Source organism: Poecilia mexicana, unplaced genomic scaffold (genome assembly GCF_051168715.1).
Source record: "Poecilia mexicana isolate PSO_F unplaced genomic scaffold, ASM5116871v1 scaffold_19, whole genome shotgun sequence".
NCBI lineage: Eukaryota > Metazoa > Chordata > Actinopteri > Cyprinodontiformes > Poeciliidae > Poecilia > Poecilia mexicana.
This window is the reverse complement of record NW_028263388.1, coordinates 16,557,554-16,574,085: the sequence shown is the minus strand read 5'-3', so window position 1 is coordinate 16,574,085 and position 16,532 is coordinate 16,557,554. Positions and strand designations below refer to the sequence as shown.

Sequence of the window (16,532 nt, the reverse complement as noted above, 5' to 3'; positions counted from 1 at the left end):
GACTGAAGATCCTGTCAAGCTGCTGAGAATTCCTAAAGAGTGCCAATTTAATGCCTCATAACATCAACCGTTATTTAATTGGTTTGTTTCCAAAATTCATCAAAGTAGCTGCTTCCTAGCCAAAGTTTGACGAGTTACTGAGAAGAATCCCAATCCTGACGTAACATCCAAAGCCTTAGAACCTCATTTCCAAGGAGATCCGTGCATTTCTCCTCCGATTCGTCTTGTAGAAAACAAAAGTTCCTACAAAACGGGACATTTTCCAACTCTCAAGTGGCTCCGATGGCATTAAAGCGCAGCGCTGATGTGATATTAAGGTAAAAGAGAAAAAGGACACGAAGTGAGGGAAGGGCTTTTAGAAAAGGTTATGCTATAAAAGGGATAACAAAAAAAGTAATAGTCGTGTAGTCCAATACGCCTCTTCATCCATCCACAAGAAATGGATTATTGTCAATCCACGCGCCACGGAAACAGCGTCAGGGTTTCTAGAGCGCCTCTTACCTTGCCCTTATCGAAGTAATTAATAATCTCCTGATAGAGCTGGTCCTTAAGTTGTCCTTGAGTTGTGGCCTGGTAACCTTCCCTCTGGGTCAGGTGGGCCGCGCATTGCTCGTCCGACCACTACAGGGAACAAATGAGCACCGGGGGTCAATGCTGTGCAAAACAATGCGGGGTAAAAGTCAAACAGGTGACAAGAAATCAATCAATGACTTATAGGCAATGCAAATGAGGGATATTGATGTGTGACTCCCTTGAACACAGTCCTGCACAGAGCAAAATGAAGAGTTACGATGCGGGCAGTGATGCATGCATCGATATCCATTGAACAGTTCAGAAGGAGAATCGGTGCAAAACGGTCCTGCAGCCATTGTGAAAGTTTAATTTGCAGTTACACAAGTTTTGACGGATGACGGTTTGTTTTATTAGGGCACAATACATGTTCTACTTCTCTTTAGTCGTGTAGTGAATTTAAAGGAAGCCCAATAGACAAATGTCATTTGTTGTTGCATATGTGTTTGACACACGGTTTTAATATTTAAATTTGGCAGACATTGAGCTCCAGCGGACTGGCCTGCTGGAGGAAAATGTGCTAAGTAAGCAAAGAAGCATCCCTTCGACCTGTTTGCATATAAACTCCGTATGCAATAGAGTGGGGGAGCAATTGATTATACAACAGAGCCGTAGGCAGAGATAAAACAACACCAGGATAAGCATGATAATGTGCTTATTTATTTTTAAAGCAGCATAAAGAAGAATGTGATTTCTGACAGATGGAAGCTGCTTAGCACTATGAGAACATCTACAACCCTATATATTTGTCAGGACGTGTTTACCACCAACCAGCAGGATTTTATCCTGGGATGAACATGAAGGGTGTGATGACCACATTGGTGGAAAAAAAAAAAAAAGTGCCTCTGCACGCTGTAGCTGTGGTATAGAAAGAGGGACGCTTGGGCTCAGCCTATTGATTTCTTCACAGCTTGACTGCAGCATTCACATTGTAAAGAGGACCTTCACATTTATGCATTAATGGCAACTGACACCGCACACAGCTAAAAAGGCAGAGAAAAAAGCGCTGATAATTTAGTGGAGCAGTCATGAGGCGGCTGAAGGATTCAATTTATTCTCCAGGAATGGGGAGGTGCTGTGTTTTGACTTCCTCAATATATTCAAATTTATATCATTTGTAAATAAATTCAAATGTAAGCTGACATTTTGCCGTATTTTAAGTGTTATTTACTGAAAAAAAAAAAAATCTGTATTCTTTTTCTTTCACTTGACAGCTGCCTTTTGTTGGTATATCATAAAATACACTAACGTTTACTTTTTGCAAAGCCCACCACATGTCTGAGTGGCATTTCAAGAAATATTAAGCCACAAAATAAAATCCAGACACATGTTCAGCCTCCGAAGCACAGCAGTAGAAAAAGTCTTCCTGCCACAATCAAGAAGACTCAGGTGCTAAAAGATCTACAGATTTAAAGTAATAAAATCAACTCCCGCGAGCGCGACAGTGATGAAAATGGGATTCAGTGACAACCTGCTCCCGCCTGACAGAACCACTACAAAGGCTCAAACAGCAGGATAGTTATGCAAATTCAGTTGAGAAGTAAGATGATACAATTTTGGATAAAAGGAGTCCCTCCTTAACTTACTCCATACTAACCCCCCAGCTGGGAATAGACTCTGCAGATCGAAAAAAAAAAAAAAAAGGATGTTTGGTTTGGTGACGTGGTGGGTTTTTTTGGGGGCACAGAGAGAGTAAGATTAACAAAAAAGTCAAACTTGTAACAAATATGCACCATCATAACTTAGAAGAGTTGAACGAATCTGGCTTTTACTCACTGATACTGATTAGAGTGTTGACCTATAAATTCTCAACTGCAACACGTAAGTATTCAGCTGTGGAAATTACAGCTTTAAATCCACAAGTAAACAAGGCAAATTTAGACAAAAGACAAGAATATTATGTCGGCTACTCAGAAACATTAGATTATTAATTTACCCATATATGCAGAGGTTCCCTAAACTTTATCTGATTGTTAATAAACTCTCAGACAGTCGAGCCTCAGATTCTGTCCGGTAAGAGTTGGACTCTGCCAAGGTTGCTCCATGCCACCCATTCTGTTCATAACCTTTATGGACATAACTTCTAGCTGCAGTCAAGATGTTGAGGCGATCCTTTTTGATGACCTCGGGATCATGTCTGTACTCTTTGCAGATGATGTGATCCCGACAGACAGCGATCTCCAGCTTTTTACTGGAGAGTTTCAAAGCCAAATGTGAAGCACCCGAGATGAAAATAAGCGTCTATAAATCCGAGACTATGGTCTTGAATTGGTTAAGGGTTAGACTGCTTTCTCCAGGTTGGAGATGAGGTGCTGTTCTAAGTGGATGAGTTCAACAATCTTGAGGACTTGTTCATAAATGAAGAAAAAAAAAATAAACGAGCAGAAGGTTGATAGTGCAGTATCTTAACCGATGAAGAAGCTGCACCAGTTTTTTTTTTTTGTGGTGAAAAGAAATATTAGTCTTGATTTACCAGTCAATCTAAGTTCCCACCATCATCTAGGGTTATGAGCATTGGGTAGTGACCAAAAGAAAGAAATTGCGAACAAATACGGCTGAAAAGAGTTCTTCTTTAGCGACAGGGTGAGAAGCTCGGTCAAACAAAAGGGACTCGTAGTAGAGCCACTGCTTCCCTACATCGAGAGGAGCCGGTTAAGGTGGCTCAGGCATCTGGTTAGACAACCTCCTGGTGAGGTATTCTGGGCATGTCCACCCGGGAGGAAACTCAGGTCATGCTGGAGGGAATGTGCTTGTTGGCAGGTTTGGGAACGCCTTGGGAATCCCTGGGAAGAGCTGGCTCAAGTGACTGGGCAGACGGAAGACAGGGCCACGGCCCAATCCCGGATTAAGCAGACAATAATCCATGGATGGATCTAAATGAAAAGTGTCTGAAAGAATATTATGCCATGATGTGTTTACAGGACAAAAAAAAAAAATAAATAAATAAAAAGAAAAAAGGCAACGATAAATTCGGGAAGCAGAGAAATATTATCTCATTTTTCATTTTTTTTCCCACCTACTCATCAAGGAAAAAAATTGCTGATTTCAATCATCTAGATTAACTGGTGCAGCTGTAATTATAATCCACAACTGAAGCTCAGCAGGAGAGCGGTTTATTTTACTTCCTATTCTATCTGGGATGAAAGACCAGATTTCACCCCGGTGAGAAAGTCTCTCCTCTGCCTCCTCAGCAGCCATCTCATCCCGTGGTTCAATTAAAACGATCCGAGCCGTTTCAAATCTGTGCATAATCTAATTCAGAGAATTATATTAGTATCTTGCCTGAGGTTAAAAGCGACTCGCCCAGCGACAGCTGAGCAGTGTAAATATGTCGCTTCCATGTTCAGTCTTTAGTGCGGTTTGTGTACCTTGAGCAGTTTTGCGTGCAGCAGCAGGGTGTAGGCAGCTTCTGTGTAGTTGTCGCACTCTCTGTGGAGGTCGCACAGCTTATACAGGTACCTGGCAAGATGCAGAAAGGACTTAGTGGCTGTTTATCGGCAAAGACAGGAGACTGAATCATAATACTTATAAGATCTGACAACTTGTCCTATCTAAAATACACTCAACAAGCAAAATGAAATCATACAACAGGAATAAACATTTAAAAAATTGTCGTAACGCCAAATTGAAACAGCGACTGTGAAAGACAACACTAGGTTTGGATCTTACCTGATGTACATCTCCTCTCTGTCTATCTCCTTATAAAAGTTCTACAAAAAAAAAAAAGCACAAACAAAAAACAGATGCAGACGTTAGATCAAGTTCTAAAGGAGTTTAAAAATCTGTACATCATCTTAATGATGAAGTCATAAAAGGTCTCAGCAATCCTTTACTGCCAACCATGTGTTTTGGGGATCTTACTAGAACATTGACGGTGCAGCTCATGCGGTTTTCCTTGTTCTCGTCATGCATGATGGTCCTGTAGTCCAGCAGCCTTCCCAGGAGTCGCACCACCAGAGAGACAAAGATTTCTCCCGTCCTGGCCAGGTACTTGTGCTTCCTGCAGTGCTCCAACAAACTGGTGGCACGCAAGTAAGAAGGAAAAGAGAAACAAACAAAAACGAACAAAAAGTTCTTTAACAGTGAGTTGTTAAATTGTTGAAATTTTTTTTTTTGCCCAACCAGGCAGAACGGGTATCGCTCATCAGGAGTCGCAAGAGAAAAGCTGAGCCGAGAAGTCGCGTGATTATCAGCAAACGGCGGTTATTTTGAGGAGTGCGATGTTGCAATTAGAGCGATCCAACTTGTGAGAGGCTCAGCCATATAATCCTGCCCAATAATCAGCACTTACATTTTCTGAAAGAGAACTTTGTACTGCTCGTCTCCTCGGCCCCCTTCCACCTCGTGATCCAGCTTGGTGATGATCTCGTTCTCAAACTGCAATTAGACGGAGCAGACACAAATAATCACTGCGGTTCATTTTTTCCCCAATTCATTAACAACCCCCTTCATCCTCAACTGCTTTAAGTCTGAGCTGAGGAAGGTTACGGATTCTTCCTTCACCGGCCCGTTCGTCACTGCAGCGGGCTGTGATCTGATCATTAACGGCTAAAAATTCATTACAGGACAGAACGAGGCTGAATCGTGAGACACATCGCTTTTTTCCTTCTGCTCCGTTGTTGCTGAGGCTGCTGACAGTGATGCATTGACTCCATTTCTCCAGCATTTGTATCAAAACTAGATTTTATTGCTTAAAACTAAAACATTTTTACTGACTTCTTGATGTACTTGACCAGGTACAAAAACAGAGAAGGAGAACACAGCTGAGCAAGGCGTGACATAAACTCCGGTGTCTGTTTCAGTGGAGGATTTACAGCAGAGGAAAAAAAAAAAAAAAAAAAAAGACAGAAAGTCAGTAAAGAGGAAATGCTACTGGCTCTGAGCCTAAAGGAGGCCGAGACAAAGAAGGAAAGACTGAGAGATTAGGCTTGAACTCCAATGAGCTCCAATCGGAGTGGCACATTAGCTAAAACAGCAAACTTTAGTCCAATCTCAGCAACACAAAGAAACGGAAAAAAGGATCTCAGAGGATCGTTGGTTAAACTCTTGCCATCTTCACAGTAATACAAAGACCACAAGGGTCAAATTTGTGCACAGCAATTCGGTACAGTTTAAAGGGAAACAACATATTTAGGTTTGCGCTTTTAAGGTCTTTCAGGGTGGACTGGCTGCACAGCATGCAGCTTCAATGTTCTTTAAAAACAAGATCTGGGAACAGAAGTTAAAAATGATTTGTGACTTTTCTCTCCTCCACAAAGACTTAACGATAATGCAGGCTCAAAAATATAGACACATCACATTAATATTTAGAAAACGTTCCCCCCAAAAAGCGGCACTGAAATTAAACTTTTTGTGCAATTAAGCAATCCGAATGTTAGGGCGCCGTTCAGTAGAAATCATTTAAATTAAGAGTTGTTAAACACGGAGCCAGAAGTAGGTCAAAACCTCCCTCCTGGCAATACCAAAAGTGTGCTTTCCCTTTAATTTAAGAAAGTGTATCAAAATATTAGTTCATGGAGTGTGCATATATTTAAGTGAATAACTGAGTTTCTGCAACTTAAACTTGTGCATGCAATTGTTGTTTTTTTAAATTGAAGTTGTTTGTTGCATATTTACTCCACACTGAAGAAAGAACAGCTTTTAAAGCCATAAGTTAACTGGATGTTCACACCCTAGACGAGTGCCTATGGACTGACACTGCGCATGTTCGGCCTCTCTCCGAGGGCTGAAACATATTCATGACAACAACTGGAACCAAGTGGATTTACTCGCGCAGAAAGGTTTAATTTCCACTGCAGAAAGGCGTAATATTAAGTTCCACTCACCGTGGCCGCTGATAATTGTGACACAACAAAATGAGATTTGCAGAATTACAAATCGGCTGTGGGCTACGAAACTCACCATCACATGGGCCGCTGTGTGCCGCCTCCCCGCTTTTCTATCTGATCTTTCATTCCAGACAACACCCTTTCATCTGGTTTACTGTATTTATTAAATATTCCAGAATACGCACCCGTTGGAAGCCGCATGTGAAGTGAAACTCGCACTGCATCATGTCAAAGAAGATGGGGATGGTGGCCTTTCGCAGCTCGATCTCGGGAACAAGGGTCATCTCCAGAACTGGACCCACCATCTCAGGGATGAACTTTATCTTGTGGGGGCCTTGAAGACAAAACAAGTGGAAGAAAAAAAGTAATCTGTGACATATAATTTGTAGAATTCCCCCATTTTGATGTGTACTGTGTCATCTCAGATTAGCTCCAAAGAATGAAGCTGTCTCCCCTTTTGGAGAACGTAAGCCGTAAATAACCTTTAAAATCATCAAAGTACCTCAAGAGGATGATCCAGTCTAATCTTTCCAAATTAAAGGATCAGATGGTGTTAGGCACAATAAACTGGATTCAACACCGCCTCCTTTTACTACAGGAAAATTTAGACCCGACGTCAACAGTGAGTCTTTCATCACATTATAGCGCTAATTAACACTTGGACTGTATATATTTCACAAAAGATCTTTGCCTTCCGGATAGATATGATCTGCCAGAGGACTGTGGAAGAGCTAATTGTGATCATATCAGCTGTAAACGGCAGAGGTGTGACCTCAGGAACAAAGTAAATGCAATAAAATTACCTAAATTGTACCACATGTCCCTGATTTCAAAGCCGATCTGTCGCCTCATGTCTTGGTACCTGAAACAAAAAACATGACAAAGAAAAAAAAAAATTATCCATGCTGTCAAATAATGATACACCTATTGGGACCTATAGAAAACATCCAATTTTTTTTTTATTTTTAAAAATTAACATTTAATTACTGTATGTCAATGTGTTAATGCAGTGAAAACATTTTTGAAAATAAGAGTTTCCAGGACTCCAGGTTTGAGCTTTTTGGCAACAAATACTACGAGTGATTATGTGAGAAGTACCTAAAGTGCAATGTTCAGTACAGTAGAGGATCTGTGATGCTGTGGGCCTGTTTCTCTTCCAAGGCCCCGGTGACCGAGGATGGACAACTGCTTACTATTTTTCCACTCTTGAAACATCCATAAAAAAACTATATATTTAAAAATATTATTTTCTGACTGATTACAGTGCATGAATTTAGAATCAAACTGTCTTTTCCCAAAAAGATTTTAGAACATTTTAAAATATCTTATTAACATTTTGATGAAGTGAAATGAAAGTCTTCAGTAGTTCCTTCAGCAAAATCATCAGAGACAGTTTTGGATTCGGGAATTCTTGATAACTTTCTGCGAAATTGCAGTTGTGCCCACCATAAACTTTGCTTTGTTGTGAGTACCATAAAAAAAGCTAAACATGCAAATATAAAGATGTAGCTATGCTGCCATCCGACTTGCTGCATCTGACTTGGTGCTTTAGTAAAGGGCAATTACATAGTTTTTTTTTTTTTTAAGTAATCGTGACTGCTTTTAATCATCTCAAGTTCACAATCCAAAATTAACTGAATTTTACATCATACAGAGGTCCTTTAAAACACAGTTTGAGATTGATGAGAGTCTTACACTACGTGTGAAAACTGAAAAAATGTGCATTTCCAACAATATATTGATATTAGGACCACCCTTGGTGGTTGTTGTTGGGGAACGAATAAAGAAATTTGCTTTGGATGTGAATATGCTACTTTCAATAACTGCAACACTTTTCCCATTTGTCACTACTGTAAAGTCTCATTCTTTTCTTATTCATTTTTTATCTTTATGTGAATCTACATGTTTTTATTCACCTATCACTGCGGGACAATAATAAAAAAATAATCTCTGATTTCTAGCATTCATAGCATCTCTACTGCCTCGCAGAACCTAAATACAACATTTACACAGCGATATTTAATGTATCAAAGTGTTTTTGTTTGGTTTCCTCTGGACAACTGAACAAATATTGGAAAAAACAAATGAGATTCATGGAGTGAGATTACCAATGCAATGGATTCAATGTGCCTGGATGATGGTAAGATAACTCCTTTTGTTTTTCCAAGATCGCATCCGCTAGACAAACACAAAATGATGAGATATTTCTACTTGAGCAAGTTCATGACACAGACACACTTGCTTTCCGTCAACTGGCTGTCAGTTACAATCTCCCCTCTGCTCTGGTTATGTCATTAAGGACCCAGAAAAACAACGGCTAGACGAGGAGCAGAGTTTGTTTGTGCAGTCTTTAACAGTTTTTGTCTGTGACAGGAGGTCTCATATAAAAGATTTCCAGAGAAATACAGAAGGATCACTCCCATCCGCCTTTTCTGTCTGGCTTTATTAAATTGAGCCCTTTTAAGCTGATCAGCTCTGTCATGCTTAGGTCATGAACCGATCTCCGTGGACCGCCTGGTGCCTGTCTCCCATCTTCGAACACCGTCCCAGGTCACAGAGAGGACAAATGATGAATAAAGGAGAGACTAACAAGACTGGAAAGACGGGAGGGAAGGGATAGGTGTAAAGTGAGGCCAGGTCAGTGAAAATGGACAACGCCAGACTGAGTAACTTTTTGCATTGGAACATTAAAAAAGTAAATGAAGATGCAACAATATAAAAATATTGTATGTTTTTTTTTCCAAATAAATCCATGACACTTATGAATGTTATTAAAGTTTTGTAACAATGGGAGCACTATAAAGTAAAGTTAATATATCAAAGAGTAAATTTTATTATTGATTCAAGTGCAAGTTTTTTTATAAAACAAACAAAAAAAAACCTAGTTCAACCAAGGTGTGTACTTTGAAGAATGGAAAAAAAAATCTATAATTACTAAACAACAATAAAAACAGATATAAAACATACCACATGGGTAAAAGAAGGCAAGTAAAACTGAAAATAAAATAGAATAATAAGACACAGAATAATAATAATAATAATAATAATAATAATAATAATAATAATAATAAGACACACAACTCGCACTGTGTCGAAGCCAACAAGGAATAGATGTTTTTAGAGACTCAAAATAAAACTTGTACTTTCGTTTTTATATTGCTCTAATTTAAAAAGGTAAGCATCATCTGAGACACTAGAACCCATTAAATGAAACAACGCAAATGAGAAAAGGAGAAGCAAAGCACTAAAATCAAAAACATACTGAACTTTTGAATGTCTTTAAAGGCTGGGGACAGACTCTCTTCGACTTTCAGCCTACTTATGGGGACAACCAAAAGCAGCCGGTACTACACAGATAGTGTAGTACCTGGTACTAAAGAGGACAGAAAACTTTTATTTTTAACAGAAACACGTGTCATTCAATTATGAACAAGGTCACTCCCCCTTCGTTTGACACGCTGGGTTAGACCCAAACGTCTAATTGACTAGTATGTCTCTCGTTTGTTGCAAGCAGTGATGTGTCTCTGTCCCTCAAACAACGGATTGTGTTGCGTAATGCCAGTCCCTAACCCTAAACATACGGTGCCAAGAAAGAAAGAAAGAAAGAAAGAAAGAAAGAAAGAAAGAAAGAAAGAAAGAAAGAAGGAAGGAAAAAAAGAAAGAAAGAAAGAAAGAAAGAAGGAAAGAAGGAAAGAAAGAAAGAAGGAAAGAAAGTAAGAAAGGAAGAAAGAAGGAAAGAAAGAAACCGTTTTCTAAGGAGCTAAACTCCAGCTTGACACAGCTTTAAAAATGAGAAGGAGAATAAAAGCAACAGCCCCGAGGTGGAGCTTTCGCAACATGTCTTTTAGTTTAACTAAGCTTATTGAAGAACACTTACCCAGGTACCACAGCATCTTGACAAAGTAATTAGATGTATTCTTATTGGTGGTTCACCACTGGGAATAACTACACTGAACTCAATATTTGTTCCCAACGCTGCTGTGTGGCTCAGCAGTTTGATAGAGATGTGCAAGAGAAAAGAAATAAGCTGCATAAATCTATCCGAACAGCTGTGCTGCGTCTGCAGCTTATGTTCGCTCAGTGATTGAGATACAAAAAAAAAAAAAAAACATCTTGAAATTACAGATCAGCAAGGGAAGATGCAGAACTTATTTATATTTAATCATTTTTTTAGCTTGCTGAGGTCTATTACGTATTTTTAAGTTTCTCAGGAGTACACAAACATTTCTAATGAAAAAAAAAAGAAAAATGCCTTATCTTCTGTACTGCCTCCCAACAAAATTCCAAACCTACAAATATATCAAATTCATTAAAATGTTCTATTGTTATTCAAGTCAGATTAATTAGTTTAAACCAGATAATTACAAGTACGGGCTTTATAGTTGAATTAGACCGTACTTCTCCACCAGGTGCCCTCTGGGATGTCCTCCTATGCTCAGATTAAAGCCTGTCCAAGACGACTGAATCCCACTGGTTGACTCTGGGACACGGTGACCTCTTTATCTCATCCTCCACAAAGCACACTGATGTTGTGATACCTTGTTGCAATTCTACAGAGGAACAAGTGCAGCGTCTGCTGACCCACGACAAATATCAATTCCAAGCCTTTCCCTCTCCCCCCTCACATAATGTGCTACTTCAGAGGATCCAGAGGACGTAGCGGCATTTTAAAACCCAAATCACTGGTGTGCCGATACCATAAGAAAGTAATGCACTTTGACGTAAGTGATCAGTGCACTGAAAGATGTCTTAAAGAAGAAGCTGCATCACCTCTTTATAGCCTCATCGGGTTAGAGCTGTTCACAGCATTCTGCAGTCGAAGAGAGAGAGAAGTGTTGCAGAGCCCAGGGATTGATTGTGGGGAGAGTATTGGCAGAATTATAAAATACAGTATTAATGAATGCTGGCCTCTAAATGATTCTGTGGCTGCATGCATTATATATAAACCATCCTTCAGTCTTTTCGCATCTCATTGTGTGTGTGTGGAAAAAAAAAAAAATCTCACAGCATGCTTGTGTGTGTGTGTGTGTGTGTGTGTGTGTGTGTGTGCGTGCGTGCGTGTGTGTGTGTGTGTGACTGGCAGGAAGTAGGCTTGTTTCCCACATTAAGACGCAGGGATGACTGTGCACGAGGCACAGTTTTCTCATCTACGCCGAGACAGATGCAGCTCGCTTTTCCGTCACAGACCCGGAGACAGCTGTGACTGTCGGCTGTCAGGACCTACAACGCGCGTCTGTCAGCGACGTGCGCAAATCTCCCGCTGAGGTTAAACAACAATATCACGTCTCGCAGAGGGGTCGACGCAGAGCAGGTCCCGGCAGGCTGAGCGGAGCAATGCAACTGGGTCACGACGTAAAGATCGTGATTGAGAGGGAAGGAGGGAGATTGGATGTGAAGGTATGAGGTGATGGGAAAGAGAAGAGATGGAGAATAAAATACAGAGTGGCAGGCACAGAAAGAGAAATAGAGAAAAAAAAAAAAAACGTGTGACTGACAAGCGGGAGCTGGTAAAGACAACTCGGATGAGATCAAAGCCTCGAGCAAAGATGAGTGAGACGTTCACCAAACCTGACAATGTGAGGCTCCCCTCTCTCCTCATCACTCATTCCAGCAAATCATGACAATGACACGGCCGCATGCTCATTTGCTCAGCTGTATCCACGTGTGCACGAAAGAAATCTGAGTAGAAACATCGGCGCTTGTATGTACAGTGGCTCTCAAACGTTTACGAGTTTCATGTCAAAATGTCAGGCTTTTATGAACTTTTAATCTTCTTTTAAGTGAAACATTTCCACATTGATCTAAATAAAATGGAATTCATTACACATGGTATTATGTGTGTCAGGCTTTTTTATATATAATTTTGATGACTGCAGCTTGCAGGTAATGAAAAAACAAAAATCATTATGATGATTTTAATGGCTGAACTGAATCTACTACAGATAGAAAGTTAGTTTTTGTCAATCTGGATGAAATTAGGGGCAAATCCAATTGAATAAGATGCACAAAACTACCAAGAAATGTTAAAATGAAACCAGTCATGTGATATATCATATTGAAATTATATCATGTCATGACATCATGATTTTGCAGGTCTGCAAAATCTAATCTATGATGGTTTTCAAAGACAGAACTAAATAGATTCAACTAAAGCAAATCCACTTTAAATCACTTTGTGAAACTCTTTGTGTTTTGCATTCGTCACCCAATACACGAAGCAGCTGAAACAGCTGAAAGAGGAAATTTACCTTCCACTTTCCATTTATTTGTTCCTTTTTTTGTTGGTCCATCACATAAAACCTCAATAAAACACATGAATGTTTGTGGGAGTAAGGTGATAAAATGTGAAACAGTTCAAAGTGGGTGAATACATTTGCTCTGTAATCAATATCTAGCCAGAGGGGGGTGATTTCTATTTTCTGGTGCAAGTTTATTAGTGCAAGTGATAAAACGCTGACCAACAAGCAGCGTCACTGTCAGGCATCCAGCCAGTGTGATGTGTGATTCACTGACAAAAACTCCTCCAAATGAAGACAAGCGCCAATATGCTCAACATCTTCCCAGAAAGCATTTGCCCGTCTGAATGCTTTATCAGACTGTCTGAAAAGTACTAATATAGATAAATGTGTCCGCTGCAGAAACACAGAACGGAGAAGTGCGAAGAGACGAGAAATGTCCTAACTTTAAAGTTGAACTATTGTAAAAAATAAAAAAATATATTCACAGTAGTAAATTATATTTTAACATCTTGAACCTTCTCTCCAGGGAATGGGTACAGAACATTTCTTGATCAGAGACATTTAGGTACAGAACGTCCTCATAACAGACATTGCAGCAGCAATGTGCTATGATCAGAACAGGAAAAAAAAAAACCACAACAGTTTCATACAAGAAGTTGCAGGGTGTCTGATATCCCTGCAGGCTTTGATGTACTTGTCCTGGACAGGAAATCTAAGCTGTAGTAGGGTAAAACGAGGATGTCCCGAGGATTTAAGGGTGACGCCATACTTACTTGTGGAAGATCTTGGTTCTTTTGTCGCTCGAGAAGTTTTCCAGCTGCAGCGACTCCTGGGTGAGGAAGGCCACGGCCAAGTGGAAGTAGTTGTTCCACAGCTAACCCAGATAAAGGCAGAGAGAGAGAGGCGGATGGGGAATAAGAGACCGTTTCACTCACAGCTCAAAGCCAGTTTTACAACAATGTTATTCAGTGCTAGACAGTGTGGGCAGGAGAGCTTTATGGTTTCATTAAATCAAAAGCTGCAGATGAGGCGGTTACAGTTTGTTGCTGGGAAGCTGTCCCAATGGATGCAGAGGTTGTTGATTTAGGTCAATGTCACCCACAGGATGTTTTCCGTCAGGGAACTCTGCAGCTTTATTCATTCCTGCGTGACTCTTTGAATGTAAAATGTTTGAAATGACGGTTCCTTATAAAGAATTGCATTGTGAGTATAAGGTCAAGTCAAATTTATTTGTACACGTTTCACCAACGAGGCAGTTCAAAGTGCTTTATGCCACAAAAACATCATTCAGTCACAAATTATGAAGCAAGCAATGAACATTAATTACATAACTATAAGTGTATGTGTGAGAGTTAAAAGGGTTCCAACATCATATCAAGCCTGAAAATGATGCACAGATGGATGGATAAGATGGACAGATGAGATGGGATGTGGAATAAAGTCTGGAATTCCAAAACCTTTTTTCTTTCCCCATAGTTTTCCAGATCCAGAGAGAACTTTAAATTCCACACTTTTCCTAGAATGGATAGGATCCCTGGAGGAAAACACTTGTTTCTGTCCTGATAAACTGAGATGTAACCTTTTTCTTTAAACCACAAAGACAGCTTTAAGTGCTGTGAGTCACACTAAAACAAAGCTACATTAATCAGTCCATAAAGGCTTTGAAATCTCTGAGGGGTTTAGGTGTTGACAACATTCTTTCATGTGTCAGATATTGGAAAAAAAAAAAAAAAAAAAAAGCTGTTACTTTATTGAAAGGGAAGCAGGTAAAATATTCAGCAATGGACATAAAATTGCAGGCTATTACAATGTAATTGATGTTCTCTATCGCTCTCTCTCTGCAATTTTCATAATGCTTCAAATGTCACATCCAGAGTTGACATGACGAAAAAAAAAAAAAAAGGAGCATTATTTGGAGTTTTGTGGAGCTGATGCAAAGTAACAAACTGAGGAAGATATTATAAACATCTGTGCAAATCTTTAGCTCAAAATTGGCTTGATCCAGAAATTTCTTGCTCAACACATCTGCGTACTGGCTAATAGCCCGAAGGAAAACCCTGGAAACAAAAGGGAGGAGAGCAGTTTATCAGAAGCTGATGCAGAATGCTTCCTTTCCATCAGCCTTGAAAAATACGAGGAAACGGACAGCGGCAAATATAAATCGTCTGTTTAGTTATAGTGGCAGTAACAAGGCTTCAAAGTGTCATTTAGTGAGGACAATCTCACTCCTTTCTGTACACATACACCGCAAGTAGATGCCACTGCTACAGAATGAATATAGTCAACTGAGGTGTCCCAGCAAAGACCCCATAGTAAGACACAACAAATAGAAATAAAGTCTCAAGATGGATGCTGTTATGCATATAAGCTTGTTATTTCTCTCATTTTTCTGAAAGTTTTAATGCTGGATTAATAAACGCCGTCTGACGCACAACACAGAGCAACATTCACAACTTTATCTTACCGATCTTTTTTAAACTCCATTAAAACCTGCTTAACAAGTTATGTTTATCATTATATCAACACTTTTCAGTGGGATGTTTTGATCCCAGCGAGAAAGAAGTTTTTATAAACGGGTGGTTGACACATTTTTTCAAAATTAATTCATGACATGGATACCCAGAAAAAAAGCTGTAAAACTCACTGTAAACAAAAGACACAGCCAAACAACAGACCTCATCTGTCTTTCTGTCCATGTGTGATGAGAGCTTGTGCCCAGAGAACCTGGCAGCACTTCGGCACAGGGTTGATTTATGGATTCCTTTGTAATGTTTAGGTTTACATCTTTTGGACGCAGCTGCGCTGCGCTGAATGAAAAAGGTTTTAAAATGTGGGGATGAGGGTTTCTAATGCAGTGCACTAAAAAGCTGGGCTATGCATTGAGCTTTTTCAAAACTGACTTTTTTAAAAACATTTTATGAATAGTGTAATGTAAATATATTTAACATATTTCTGAGTTAATTTGCTCCCTTCAAATGTTTGAAGTTCTGACAGATTAAAGCTCAAGAATTAAGTTTTGAAGTCGCTCAATAAGACACTGAAAATTACTTTTTTTTTTTTTTTGGTAATGTGTCGATACAAAGAAAGATTAAGGTTTAGATATTATATTTTAGAGACAGAAAAACCTAAATATGCTGAAAACATTTGTCAACGTGGCCATAAATCGGCAACAAAAAAAAGAAAAAAAGAAAAAAGAAAAAAAAAGAAAACGCACAATCTACTTTTGTATATTTGCCTTTATAAGTATTAAATCAAATCTCGACAGCGGGTCAGCGTTTCTGTGAACCGACATGGGAGGCACAATAGACAGCAGGAACACTAGAAATACATCTCCTGCGGTACATTGGCTGATAGGTTAATCCACTCCGACGCTGCTGAATTAAATGTTAATAACTTAAGTGGCATGAAGCTTTTAGAGGCAAATTATTAATGCCACTCACAGAGATCCTCTGCCTCTGATTAATTTATCTTTATTTCCTGGAAGAAGTTGTGGTGCAATAATGTGTGCGCCAATCGTGAAGAATCACACTTGAAACTGTACTTTCAATAGAAAGAAAAAAAAACTACTTTAAAACACAGCATATTCAGTAAATACTTATTTAAAGATCCGTTGTCCAAGGTACTGTAACTTGTTATCTCGCAACAGAAGGTGTTCCTACAAAATATTGACCGAGTGTGGCGGAATATATTAACTCTACCCTTTTCAGATTTTCCATTTGCAAAATAAAACATGTCTTTTTTTCCCTCCACTTCACACTTACAAAGTCATTTGTGTCGGTTAAATGAAAAAAAAAAAAAAAAAAATCAGTTCAATGAGGCATTGGGTATGCAATCCACTATACATGAATGCAAAATCCCCGATTGTCTAATTTAACAAATAATGATGCCTCAGGGA

The 16,532-nt window shown here is 39.3% G+C and overlaps 1 protein-coding gene across 1 annotated transcript in view; it reads right to left on the bottom strand.

Annotated features, from left to right (window-relative positions):
• Window positions 1-16,532, bottom strand: part of dock1 (dedicator of cytokinesis 1) — a 199,888-nt gene that overhangs the window by 38,087 nt on the left and 145,269 nt on the right. The window contains exons 30-38 of the mRNA XM_088001004.1: window positions 14,604-14,694; window positions 13,411-13,511; window positions 7,202-7,260; window positions 6,584-6,732; window positions 4,862-4,947; window positions 4,432-4,588; window positions 4,240-4,280; window positions 3,939-4,029; window positions 502-621 (exon numbers count right to left, since the gene is read on the bottom strand). Of these exons, the coding sequence (XP_087857130.1) occupies window positions 502-621; window positions 3,939-4,029; window positions 4,240-4,280; window positions 4,432-4,588; window positions 4,862-4,947; window positions 6,584-6,732; window positions 7,202-7,260; window positions 13,411-13,511; window positions 14,604-14,694 (895 nt within the window). The remainder of the gene's footprint in view (window positions 1-501; window positions 622-3,938; window positions 4,030-4,239; window positions 4,281-4,431; window positions 4,589-4,861; window positions 4,948-6,583; window positions 6,733-7,201; window positions 7,261-13,410; window positions 13,512-14,603; window positions 14,695-16,532) is intronic.